Source organism: Callospermophilus lateralis, assembly GCF_048772815.1.
Source record: "Callospermophilus lateralis isolate mCalLat2 chromosome 11 unlocalized genomic scaffold, mCalLat2.hap1 SUPER_11_unloc_1, whole genome shotgun sequence".
Classification (NCBI taxonomy): domain Eukaryota; kingdom Metazoa; phylum Chordata; class Mammalia; order Rodentia; family Sciuridae; genus Callospermophilus; species Callospermophilus lateralis.
The window spans coordinates 817,833-831,220 of NW_027510153.1; the positions used below are offsets into that span (position 1 = coordinate 817,833).

The following is a 13,388-nucleotide window of genomic DNA, read 5'->3' on the forward strand; positions in this document are numbered from 1 at the left end:
AGTCTTCCAACCTTTTGCTTCTTTTCTAGGCTTTGACTAATTATATCACACAGTTGAATCAGTTACAATGTGAATCTGAATCTGAGGATCAAAATAGAGAAGATGAGTCAGATGAATTAACCAACGGAGAGGTAGCAGGTAAGATCAGTCTCAGGGAGGTTGAATCCTTTTTTTTGCTTTCCTGTCTTTAATTAAGTATTTATACAGATGCCACTTTTCAGCTGGCTGATTTTCTTCTTAAGCTTCAGGGTTGTAGACACATATCACTGATCTATAGATATGTCTGTTGCATTGGCAGAGGTGGGTTGCTGGGGTATAATGTAGCAATAGGCATGTGAAGAACACTGACTTTTTCTATCCCATTGAAAACTAGTAAGTACACTGCAGCTACAATAGTCACATCCTGTACAATACTTAGAGTATTGAACATTGTACAGTAAGAGAAATTTATTTCTTAACTTATGCAGATGATAGTTGATTTTGATACTCATCATCTCTATGGGTCTGTGGTTTTAAGGTCCACAGTCAGTCTTAAGAGTCTGGAGGTAGTTGGAACCATAAACTAAGGCTGTGAGAACAGAGGCTAGAGACTATCAGAAAGCTAGAGAGAGGGAGTGTAACAGTGTTTACTGATGAGGAAAATATTTCCAGATGTTTTCTCCCAAGTTGGATATTGCTTACATAGCAAGTATTTCAAACCACACCTGGTAGTAGATTCAGGGAGAAAATAGAGGATTGAATCTTTCTAAATAAGACACTTACTTGCCCAGGTGAAAATAGATCTGAGAGAGAAGAAAAGCTTTTATCTTACAAGAATAGCATAGATAACATTTTAGTTGTGCAAACTAGAAATTCACCTTTTTTTGTTTTGTTTTTAAGACAGACACAGTACTTTTATTTATTTTTATGCTGAGGATCAAACTCAGTGCCTCACACATGCTAGGTGAGCACTCTACCACTGAGCCACAACCCCAGCCTGAAATTCACCTCTCTCTCTCTCTTTTTTTTTAAATCTAATCTTGCAATTCTCTTAAAAGTCATTAGTCTAATCAGTTTAGTTATTTAATTGATTTTTTTTCTTCTGGTGTTTGAACACAATCATTATTTAGTTTGGGAAGTTAGGAGAATATAGAGTTAAAAGTAAGGAAAGAAAAAGCTAAAGTCTTTTGTTTTTTAGTTGATCGGAACGAGAAGATCAAAGATCAAATTAAGCAGATGATGGATGTCTCTCAGGTATAGTTCTTTGTAAGAGTCCCATAGTACCTGTGAATTCTTCCTGTGCCTCACTTTTAAGAATACCTCTTTTTTCTGCAATTTTTAGACACAAACTACAATATCAGTAGTTGAAGAGGATCTAAAACTTTTACAACTTATGCTAAGAGCCTCGATGTCCACAAAATGTAATCTAGAAGGTGGGTTCTTCTTGAGAAGAAATTGCCATGTTGGAAAGACTTAAAATTTTATTGGAAAGATAAAGAATGGCTTCTTGCTTTCATGCTTCTTACTTTTCTTGGCACTGCTCCCTCAAACAAGTTCTTAAGTCCTTGTACACATATAGAGATAAGCTGTTTTATCATTTACAGACCAAATAAAGAAATTAGAAGGTGACTGCAATTCACTACAGTCTTCTAAAGTTGGACTGGAAGAGGAATGCAAAACTCTAAGGCAGAAAGTGGAGATTTTAAATGAACTCTACCAGAAAAATGAGATGGCACTACAAAAGTAAGATTTTCATTGCTTGTTATTGTTATCACTGTGTGAACTAATAGATAATTTTATGTTTTCTTAAGATTATTTACAATTTCTTCTAGTTGTAATAAGTAGAGATTTGTCTTTTTTCCTTTGTGTTTTGTTTCCTATAAGTTGCATTTTTCTTTCCATCGTCAGTCTTAAGAGTCCTGAGGTAGTTAGAACCATAAACTAAGGCTGTGAGGACATCATAATCAATTGTCAAATTCATATGAAGGCAGGAAGTGGTAAAAAGGTATTAACATTCACTGTGGAAATACCTCTCAAAGTTCTAGACCCTTTCTATGATCCCCCTATTTATTTTAATTACCTTTCATTGTGATCAGTTATGTAATTCTAATGTTTTGAACTTGTATCTCTAACTCTGGACCTTTAAAAATACTGAGTGATTTGGAATGACATGTTTTAGTAGAATAAAAACTTCAAAAAGGAATAATATTTACTTATTGATGGTACAAGTTTTGGACTTGAATATCTCAGATGTTCACACAAAATTGAACTGTGCAAGGACCTTAGGAGTTATGATTACAGAAGTACTTGTTTGGAGTAAATATTTATATATTAATCTTCTTAGTGTGGAGGTAGTTATTTTTTGAAAGTTCATTTGAAGTTTTTAATCCACAAAAATACTTGAATTCTCTAAAAATAGGTTGTGTCAGATTTTATTTGTTTGCACCTGATTTTACTCTTCGGCATATATATATCTTGTAAAGCAAAGACAGACCTTCTTACAGACCTAACTATTTTTAGGTATTTTGACTTCTGTTGCCTAATTAATGCATTAAATATTGAAACCTTTCCATTAACTTTTCTAAAATTCTGTGATCTCCAAGTGACCTTTTTAGAATCTCAAATTTTTGTTCAGGCCAGTTCTAAATTCCTGGCCTTTTTCAAAGAAACATTTCTCATTTTATCACTTTTTTTTAAAGAACACTTGTTTTCTCTGCCCCTACTAGTAATCTGAATGACCTAAATGGCAATTAATTTTCTTTGTAATGCAATTAAATTGTAGCACTATTTTTCTCAACTCCTCCAAAATTCATTCAGTCATCATCTGTGGTTTGTACTCTTTTTACTCATCCCCAGGTACTATGTCAGTTCATGCCTCTGTCATCTTTTCTGTTTCTAACCTAGATCATTTGTCTTCATTCTCCATTTTTTTTTTATATTTGTATATAACTTATTTCAAATTCTTAGTAGTTTTCTCTAAAGCTGCTTGAGTGGACTTTCTAAAATATAAGTCTGTCCATGTCAATATGTGCCTGTGGTTTATGAAGAATTTGCTTTCTATTTGATGATCTGTTCTTTTTTTCTTCCTTGTATCTTTTTAATAGTTTATATATTTTTAATTATTGTCCTCATCCCCTGTATATGCTTGATGTAATCATAAATTATAATGGAATTATAATTATATAATTATAATTTTATTCATCTTCTCATAATTTAAAGGCCATGGTATATATTCTGGATTTAATAAAAACCTGACATAGATTAATAGGTTTATTATTATTTTTTATGGGCTTTAAGTAGCTCCTGAATCAGATAACTGTTGTGGCATTATATGTCAGTACTTCATATACTGTGAACTCCACAAGACATTCATTCAATTTATACACATATTTAAAGTTTCTGTAGTTCTGCATTCTACACTGTTGGTTTCTTATTTGAAATTATTTTCATTCTATTTGAACATTGTCCTTTAATGATAGATTTGATTAGTGTATCAAAGGTAGTACAAGGATAAACAGAGAATAGTATTTTATCCACTAAATATTGCTACCTTTATAATCCGTATTAGGTTGACATGAACTTCATGATTAGAGTTAAAACCAGTTTCCATTTTTAAAGGATCTTTCTTTTGGCTACTGAATTTTGACTGTTACTTAGTTTTAGCAATTTAAAAATATCCAATTAATTACCATCTGTTTTAAATTTTTTCTTTAAGGAGTCCATTATCATTGTTATTTGGTCTTATCCCTCCCCTAGTTTCTGTAGTCCTTTCTCTGTTTTTTTAACAGTTGTATTGGGAAGTGCCTAGGTGTAGTTTTCCCCACCCCACCCACTTTTCCTCTTGCAGTTATGTTGCTTGGGACCATTAAACACTTCTTGAATTTTCGAGTCTTTTTCTAAATGTTGATTTTACCTCATTCTCTCTTGTGATTATAATAATGCATATTAGAATTTGATTTACCCTGCCTCCTACATTCTGGATTTACTTCTTCTGACCTGTCTTAAAAGTGCTAGGATTTATTTTACTTCCCAAATCTGCTGCTAAAATCATTCATTGAGTTTAGGATTTTAAAAAATTCAGGGTTTAAAATATTATTTTAGTTTTAGATGGACACAATATTTTATTTTTTATAGGATTTTTTAAGAGAGAGAGAAAGAGAATTTTAATATTTATTTTTTAGTTTTTGGCAGACACAACATCTTTGTTTGCATGGGGTGCTGAGGATTGAACCCGGGCTGCACGCATGCCAGGCGAGCACGCTACCGCTTGAGCCACATCCCCAGCCCGACACAATATTTTATTTATTTTATGTGGTGTTGAGGACTGATCCCAGTGCCCCACACATGTGGGGCCCATGCTTCACCACTGAGCCACAACCCCAGTCCTATTTCAGTACTACAGCTCAAACCCAGGACCTTGAGCCATGTGCTCTACTATTGAGCTACCTCTCCAGACTCCTTGCTCTTTCTCATAAGGGACTAGGGTCTTACTGCTTTCCAAGCTATCTTTAATCTCATAATTCTGCCTCTGCCTCCTGAGTATCTTCGACTGTAGGAAGGTCACCACACCCAACTATTTCTTGGTGTTATAGTTTCTAATCCTTTGACAAAATTCATAATCTTTTTTTTCCTCTTTAGTGGTGCTGGGGTTTGAACCCAGAGCCTTGTGCATGCAAGGCAGCACTCTACCAACTAAACTATATTCCCAGCCCTGAAATTCATAATCTTGACTTTACTTTTTTGACTATATAAAGCACAGTGATTTTAAAACATGTGCAGATAACCCCATTAGCTGGTTTCCTTTTCTGTGGGATTTTTTCTCACAGAATTTTGTCTTATGGAGTGCCTAGTCAGTTTTTTTTTAATTAATTTTTATTGTAGGTTGTTCAAAACATTACATAGTTCTTGATATATCATATTTCACACTTTGATTCAATTGGGATATGAGCTCCCATTTTTACCCCATATACAGATTGCAGAGGATAGGAAAGGCAGCAGAATACAACAGACTCCAGAATGGCAATATGTAAATCAATGGTTGTGCAACTGAAGCCTAGTCAGTTTTGATTGGCCAACATTGTTGTGATAATTATAGATGAAATTTGAGGACTAAGACGAAGTTATCTTCTTATAGAAAAGTGTTGAGGTTACTTGAGTAAGATTGTCACTTTAAACTTAGTCAGCAATTAAGATAATTCAAAAATGACTTGTCTTTTCAATGTTTCAGTATTGTTCCTTTTGGATTTTTTGCCTATTCATCACTTAAGTGTGCAGTACTTTCTAATCTAAACTCAAAGACTAGGGCTTTTATTAAGGGTCCCTTTATTGGTAGCCTCTTTTTTCCTCTAAGCCCAGGAATTTAATGAAGGCTTGGTTCAGACTCATATCTTTGTGTTATTTTTAATAGGAGAAAAGTACCTTAAAGTGCCAGCCTTTTTTGTAATTCTGAGATTCCTTTTTCTAATGGATCTTGGCCACATACATATATCTTCACTGACTTTTTAGCTTGGATCCCTTCAAACACAATTTTATATTCTTATAAAGATGTTTTGATTGTTCTTAGTGCTCTCAGACTAACTCTTTGATAATTGGAAACAAAATTCTCTCTGTTCTTCAAGATTCAGTTTTCTCCATATTCCTTCTTAAGCCAGTGGGGAAAATTATTATATTCCTTTAGGCATCATTTATACCTGAAACAGTGACCTCTTTTATTCTTTAGCATCTTACAAGGTAACTAGTATATTATAGCCACTCATAAAATACTTGCTGAAGAATTAAATGAGAAGCTATATAAGAATATATAATCCCCTTTTTCTATTTGGTATCAGTAATCCTTTTTTCTGTAGTTCTTCTGATTTATGGAAATTAAGTTTCAAGTTAATTATCTTTTGAATTGGAACTATGGCTAAAGTAGTACAAGGATAGCAGAAAATAGTATTTTTTAAATCATTAAATGTGGCTACCTTTGTGTCAGTAGATGAACATCTTGAGTTTCATGATCAGAGTTAAAACTTGTCAGTAGATAATACTCTGATAGTGGGTCAGTTTGGCTTCTTTTTCTGGGTGATAGACATTATCAAAACTCAGATTTGTCTTTTTGCCTAATTTACAATTCTAAAGTGTGAAAAATGTTCTGTGGTTAATTGCATAGCTAAAAGACATATTCTAGAAGATTTTTTCTTTGACTGACTATATGTTTATTATGGTACCAGTCTTGGATTGAGAAAAGAGTTCCTCCATGACAAAGATATACTTAGTATCCTACCCATGGCAGAAACGAGAAAAGAATTATCCCCTGCTTTATCCTAATATGTTTAATTATGTTAGGTTGATCAGTCCTGATCTTCCACATTGAAGTAAAGTGAGTTTTTATTATCTTACACACAGGAGACTTGCCCTTGGGGTACATGTTGTTTTCACATTTATTTTATTTACTGGTAAGTAGAGAATTAAGAGGAGAAGTTAGAAAATGTAAGTGATTTGCCAGAGTTTGATTTATGAAATTGCAGGTTTGAATTCCCATTTTATGTGCCTAAGCATTTTATAGAATTGTGGGAAGTGATATTCACAAAGAGAAACTTTTGATTTGATTACTGGCTTTATTTTAGGAAACTGAGTCAAGAAGAATGTGAGAGACTAGAAAAAGAGCAGCAGCTGTCAGCTGCAGATGAAAAGGTGGTTTCCGCTGTACAGGAAGTTAAAAATTACAAGTGAGTTCAGTTTCTAAAGGAGGGTGTCAATGTCTAATGAATTAGTGTTAGCTTTCTTTTTAATCTTTTTTTAAATAATGTAGATAGAAGAAAATAGCATGGAAGTATAATAACGAGAGGATATGAACACATTCAATTCACACAGGAGAAAAAATAAATTTCAACTTAACAAATAAAAAATGTTAACAAAAATTTACTTGTACCCAATGGGCAAGACCATAGGGAACTTGGTCAATGCAAACAGTTCTGGGGGTTTTTTATGTTGTAGTAATTCTTAAGAAATCAGTTTGCTGTGTGTTATATCAAGACCCACAAAAGTGTGGCATTTGATAGACCTTGGAAATCTTCTATGGATATAATTTGAAAAAAAGAAAAAAAAGTTTTAAGGAGGAAGATATTTCTAGCATAATTACTTGAGAACACACTGATGAGCAGTTAAGGAAATTATAATTTATCAATTCAGAATCTCTAGCAATTAAATGATAAAGAAGTTATTAGTATTAGGTTTTTATTTTATTTTATTTTATTTATTTATTTATTTATTTATTTTTGGTGCTTTACTACTAAGCTACATCCTTAGACCTTTTTTTTTACTTTGAGACAGGGTCTCAGTTGCATAGGTTCTCACTTAATTGCTGAGACTGACCTCGAACTTGTGATCTTCCAGCCTCAGCTTCCCAATCTGGCATGGGATTACTGGCATGTGGCATTGCACCTGGTCTGTAGTATTAGTTTTGATCACACTGGATTCATATAACTATAGAAATGTTTTTCTTATGTATGATAAAAGTCTTTAAAAAGTATAGCTGATGGAATAAAGAGAAAATGGTCAGAATGTTTCAAATTTTATTCAATTGTTGTAATTCTTAGGCGGAGAATTGAAGAGATGGAAAAAGAATTACAGAAAACCGAGCGCTCATTTAAAAACCAGGTAGTAATTAATACTGTCCTGTAGTTGCAGAATTCTTTGATATCTAATACAGACAATTATAGGCTATTTTAATGAGTCCCTAAAAACATTTTTTTAATGTGTTGTCTTTTTCAGATTGCTATGCATGAGAAGAAAGCTCATGATAATTGGGTAAGATTTTTTTCCCCCTTTTCTTTATTTTTTGCATAGCCTACCGCAACTGAATTTGAATATTTTCTCTTTAATAGCTCAAAGCTCGTTCTGCAGAAAGAGCTATAGCTGAAGAGAAAAGGGAAGTTGCTAATTTGAGACAGAAGTATGTGATTTTTGTGTCTTACTGTATGTTTTATAGTGTTTTAAGGTTATGCTAGATATTATTTAGGATTGCTGTTTCATAATTCAGCCCATTCTTTCTCAATATTCAAGACTACTGGAAATGACCCAAAAGATGGCAATGCGGCAAGATGAACCTGTGATTGTAAAACCAATGCCGGGGAGACCAAATTTACAAAATCCTCCTCGGAGAGGTAGGGGGCACTTTGTAAAAGGAGCTATTTTATTTCTTGGTGCAGAATGTATGTAAATTACTTTTTATTTCTGTGTGTAATGGTTATGAAATAATCTGAATGATTTGCTAAAGCGGGAGGTGTGGGGGTTGGTGTCAGGGAGAAGGCTGCCTTAAAGTAGTAACACGGCATTGTTGTCTTTAGGTCCACTGAGCCATAATGGCTCTTTTGGTCTATCCCCCGTGAGTGGTGGAGAATGTTCCCCTCCACTGACAGCAGAGCCAGCTGGGAGACCTCCTTCTGCTACTCTTAATCAAAGAGATATGCCTAGAAGTGGATTTGGTGAGCATTCGCATGTTGCTTTAGAGTAAACTGCTTCAAGGTTTTGTTTCTTTTTCCCTTTTGAATATTCTAATGAAAACATAGAATTTGGGCCTGTACAATATATAGAAGATAATTTCTTACTTTATCTTAGTGAATGTTTTCTGTAAAATCTGTTCTAGAATAGAAAACATTTTTTTTTTCCTGGAGGTCCCTGTATTGTTTTTTTCTTTTAAATTTTACACTGTGAAGTGTAAACCTTTATCTTTAAATTAAATCTCTATGGTGTTCCTTTCCCAAATATTATAAAAGTAGCCTTAAACTTTATGTAGCATACGTATTTCCAATATGAAATACTGAGTCTTATTTCTAATTCTAAATAGGACTGTAGTCTTCGTAAGAATTGAAGTCAGGTTATATAGACTAAAGAAAAGCCAACCTACACATACTTCAAGTCTATAGCTTAAAGTTTAGGACCAGTACGTATTAATTTGCTGTTCTATCAACCCAAGGCTGTTCTTTATTTTACTTAAGTCTCTTCATAAATTGTGATTTTTGTATTGGACAACCCATTTTTTATAAAAAATATTTTTAATTGTAGATGGTGTGGTGCTGAGAATCAAACCCAGTGCCTCACACATGCTAGGCAAACACTCTACAACTGAGCTACGACCCCAACCCCTTGGCAACCCATTTTTAATGTTGCTTTCTAGTTATTGTTGAACCCTGACCTGTCCACCAGTGGTTTATTTCTTCTGAAAAATACATACAAGGGCTCTGATCTTTCTTTCCCAAGGGTCAATGGATGGACCTTTACCTCATACTCAATGGTCTTCTGAGGCATCTGGGAAACCCATTGCCTCTGGTAAAGAGACCAAGTAATTTCAAAGAATCTGTAATTGTGGATGCAGGATTTTTATTCTTTTCATGTTAGCATAAGTCTGAATCCATTCTTTGATCTCTAACAGACCCAGGATGTGGTCCAGCTCACATGAACAGCAGCTCCAGAAGTTCTTCTCCAGCTAAGGTGACAGATGAGGGCAAGGTAAGTTCTGTAGTTACTGTGAATCACGTGGTCGTGGAGGAACATGTAGCTTTATTACAGTACTTGCTCTTTGCTTTATCCTTCTTTGTGTTCTATTTGTACTATCCCATTTGTTTTTTAAAAAGCAAACTGTTCCCCAAGAACCTGAGACCCACTCAGTTTCTACCATTACTTCTTTGACCGAGCATCCAGTTGGAGTAAGAACTTAGAGGTTGAGAACTGAATTGGGTTTTATTCTGTGCATTTCTGGGAAGGATATTCAGAGCATGACACTGATCTTGTTTGCTTTAAACTGCATGCAATTTTGATCTTACTTTTCTCCTTAACTTGGAAATGTGGCTTAAGTGTGTACAACTATAATGAACTACAGAATGTGAAAAGTTATCACTCTAACTTTATATGGTGTTTTGTGTTGAATGTTCTAAGGCAAAGTAAATTCATTATAAATTATATAATTCATCATTTTTATTTTTGTTTGGAAGAATGCTATTTAAGAATTCCTCCATTTGAGCAAACCCTATTTTGAGTGATTTGAATTAGATTGGTATCAGATTTTCTGAAAGTGAAATACTGATAATCTGAAATGACCTCTTCAGCCAGTCCCAAGCAATGGTCTCATTTGTTCACATAAGTGCATTCTCTTGTAACTGTGTTGCTATTATATCTGGTAGGTCTTCTGCAGCTCTATAATAAAATAAATTTTTAATTGTTTAGTTTCAAACCCACTACTCATAGGAAATGATAAATCAATATCTCAAATGGTGTACAGTAAATTAAAGTAAATATTAAAGCCTTGTCTTCCTAATTTGTGTATATAGCATTGTGTTGGAAAATACTTCTCAAGTTCCAGTGTATACATATTCCAGGAACATACATCTCTGGAGCAATCTAAGGGCAGCTTAGATAAGACCCCCAAACCCCTTTGTAGTAGAAGATTTAAAAGAGAGCAAAGACCTGTTGTTAGAGAGGAGTAGAGGTGGGAAAGCATGGCTTGGAGGCAAACCTGGGATTGAGATCCTTTAATATGCAGTGTGGCCGTCAACAAATTATGATAATCCATTTGCTTTTGTTCCCTCTTATTTAAAACAAGACAGTCTACTTAAAGATCTCAGAGGTTGAATAATATATGAAAGACGTACTGAAGATACTCTGAATTGTAGCTATTATTACATGGGTAGAGAATGGATTTTTCATTTTATTCTGTTCATTCTTAATATGGAAGTAATGAGCTACTGTGATGAAAGGGAAGTGATGGGGAGGGGGGGACTCCCTTTGAAATAGGTTGTAGTGAATACAGGATGACATACTGGTCAGAAATCACCTCTGTTAATAACCTCTGCCAGTCCTCTTGCCTTTCCCTTTCCTGTGCAGATATAATCAGTAACAAACTGCTCCCTCTTGTGGAATCCTTCTAACTTCTGTAAGCTGTCAGTGGGAATACACAGGAGGGGTGGGTAGAGTTTTGTTGCACTGATGGTGTTCTCTGGACAGGTGCCTGTTTTGGGTTTTAGCTTTTATCGGTGTTAGTACTTTGTCTTAATACATAGGAATTTTAAAACTTTTAACTGCTTTCAAATCTTAAATTGCAGGTTAATATGGCTATGAAAGGGCCCCCTCCTTTCTCAGGGGAACCCTTCATGGGCCCCCTTATGGGACCCCCGATGGGACGGCCTCCACCACCTCCCTTTTGGTATGGACCGCCATTTCAGCTCGGTGGGCCTTTTGGGCCTCGGCCAATTCCTCCACCATTTGGTATGATGATCTGAACAGTAGTGATTGACTTATAAATCACATTCATCTTTCATTTCTATTGCTTGCTAAAACAGTTGGTTGCTATCTCAGGTCTTAACAATGAAAGGATACAGCTGAGTACATTTTAACTTTTCCTCCAGTTTTCTGGGACATATGGAACACTACATAATCTTATACTGAGATAGGCAATAGCTATCTCATTGACAAGGATAAGGGGCTATATAGAGAAAAGCCAGAAATATTACTTCTGCAGATGTTTGTTGAAAATATGTTGATATGCACTGCAATAGATGGAAAGGTGGATGAGACACATGCCATAACTTAAAATTTTGTCACAGATATGAAAATCCTATAGCATAAAGTTTGTAATCACCCATAATGGAAGCATAAGCAGTAGGTTATAGAATATAGAAAAGGAAAAGTCAAACCCTCCTTACCTTGAGAAAAGTCAGAGGGAAGTGTTAAAGAGGAGGATTTAACAGTGACCTAATAAATGTTGCTGATTTAATTAGGTGGCTGTGGAAGGCCTTTTCCAGGAGGGCATGCACCTTGATTCTGATGGCATGTGTAAAGTCCATGCTGAAATACTTCATGAATTTTTAATGGATACAGTAATAAATAGTGGGATTTCCTTTTATCAAAATTTCTTTGATGTAGCAAAGTTCTTATTTCATAATCTATCATCTTGTCATGGTAATATAGTACTTCCAAATATAAATGGAGCTCTTGTGAGATAGAAATAATTCTGCAATTATATAGTAAGGAAAGAAAAAAGATAAGCCTGGAGCTAGGTAGAGCCATGTTTAAATCCTTAATATGTTGCTTCATGGCTGGTTGGCCAGGCTATAACCTAAACTTGTTCCATTTCAGTTTGCCTCATCTGGCAAGTCAGGATGTTCACCAGTTGATGTTCTAGGCTTGGGAGAAATTAAAGACTATATTAACATACTTGAAATCACCCAAGTTCAGAAATTTCTGGGTATTTACATAACTTCCTTTTTATTTTCCAGGTCCTGTTATGTGTCCACCAATAGGCTTCAGAGAATATGCACCAGGTGTTCCACCTGGACAACGGGATTTGCCTTTTGACCCTCGTGATTTTTTTCCAGGACCTGCACCATTTAGACCTTTAGGCTCATTTGACCCAAGAGAGTACTTCATTCCTGGTGCCCCATTACCACCTCCAACTCATGGTCCCCAAGACTATGGGCCACCACCTGCTGCAAAAGACTTAATGTCTTCAGGCTTTAAAGATGAGCCTCCAACTACACCCGATTCTCAGAGTAGTGAGGGCTGTTCACAGGCCTTAAAACAGGGCCCATAAAATTAACCTCTGACACTTAGTCAGAAAGTGGACTATGAACTATTCATTGTGTTGAAGGATTATTTGCTTCAAAATATAAAAGTTTTTTTAAATGGTTTATGTTTTTAGAATGAAGCTGCCTTGGCACAGTATACATTTGGAGCCAAAATATTTTCCCCCTAAATATCCCCCACTTAAACTAGAGTATCCTTCCAACTTTAAAATGTGCAATAAGGAATACCTTTGTTTTAGTTAATGTAGCATATACAATTGCTAAATGATTTAGAATGTCATAATTATGGACATTTCCTGTGGAAATGCTTTAAGAACATGTATTTCCATTATCCTCTTTTTAGTGTATTCCAGTTGATAACAGAGAAATGGTGTTTTATAAGCTTGATTTTTCTCTTTAAATATCTGGCCGCAGAGACTGTTACGCTAAAAATGTTTACTCAAAGATCATAAACTTCATTTTCCGTCTTGCTGAAGTTCTTTGTTGTAATAGTTTATAAAAAATTGTTTATTAATATTTCCCAAGTGTCTGTTGATTCATTGGATTGTCATGAGACTTTGTGCCATTGGGGAAGCATGTAAACTCACTCTCAGAACTGAAGATGGTGACTTGGCAGCATATTTCCTGTTGCTCACTGTTAAGGAGGCTGGACCTTGGTCAACTGTGGACTTATACAGAGGAATTTATTTTACTTGTGAAAAGTCTTGTGGCTCTATTTTTGTAGCACATTCATGTACTTTTTTCTAACCACTGTCCATGTGAGAATAGTTTTCTGAGAATGAGTTTACATTAGTAGCAAGAGTTGTTTGACCTGAAGTTCTACTGCTTTTGCCATTATTGCATTATAAC

At 34.8% G+C, this 13,388-nt stretch overlaps 1 protein-coding gene across 1 annotated transcript in view; it reads left to right on the forward strand.

The window, feature by feature from the left end:
• Window positions 1–12,776, forward strand: part of LOC143385934 (A-kinase anchor protein 9-like) — a 72,864-nt gene extending 60,088 nt beyond the window's left edge. Inside the window, exons 17-27 of the mRNA XM_077107896.1 lie at window positions 1,322–1,412; window positions 1,584–1,722; window positions 6,588–6,689; window positions 7,560–7,620; window positions 7,735–7,770; window positions 7,848–7,915; window positions 8,026–8,126; window positions 8,310–8,447; window positions 9,395–9,471; window positions 11,061–11,223; window positions 12,234–12,776. Coding sequence (XP_076964011.1) covers window positions 1,322–1,412; window positions 1,584–1,722; window positions 6,588–6,689; window positions 7,560–7,620; window positions 7,735–7,770; window positions 7,848–7,915; window positions 8,026–8,126; window positions 8,310–8,447; window positions 9,395–9,471; window positions 11,061–11,223; window positions 12,234–12,547 — 1,290 coding nt within the window. The 3' untranslated portion in view covers window positions 12,548–12,776. The remainder of the gene's footprint in view (window positions 1–1,321; window positions 1,413–1,583; window positions 1,723–6,587; window positions 6,690–7,559; window positions 7,621–7,734; window positions 7,771–7,847; window positions 7,916–8,025; window positions 8,127–8,309; window positions 8,448–9,394; window positions 9,472–11,060; window positions 11,224–12,233) is intronic.
• Window positions 12,777–13,388: the final 612 nt, after the last annotated feature.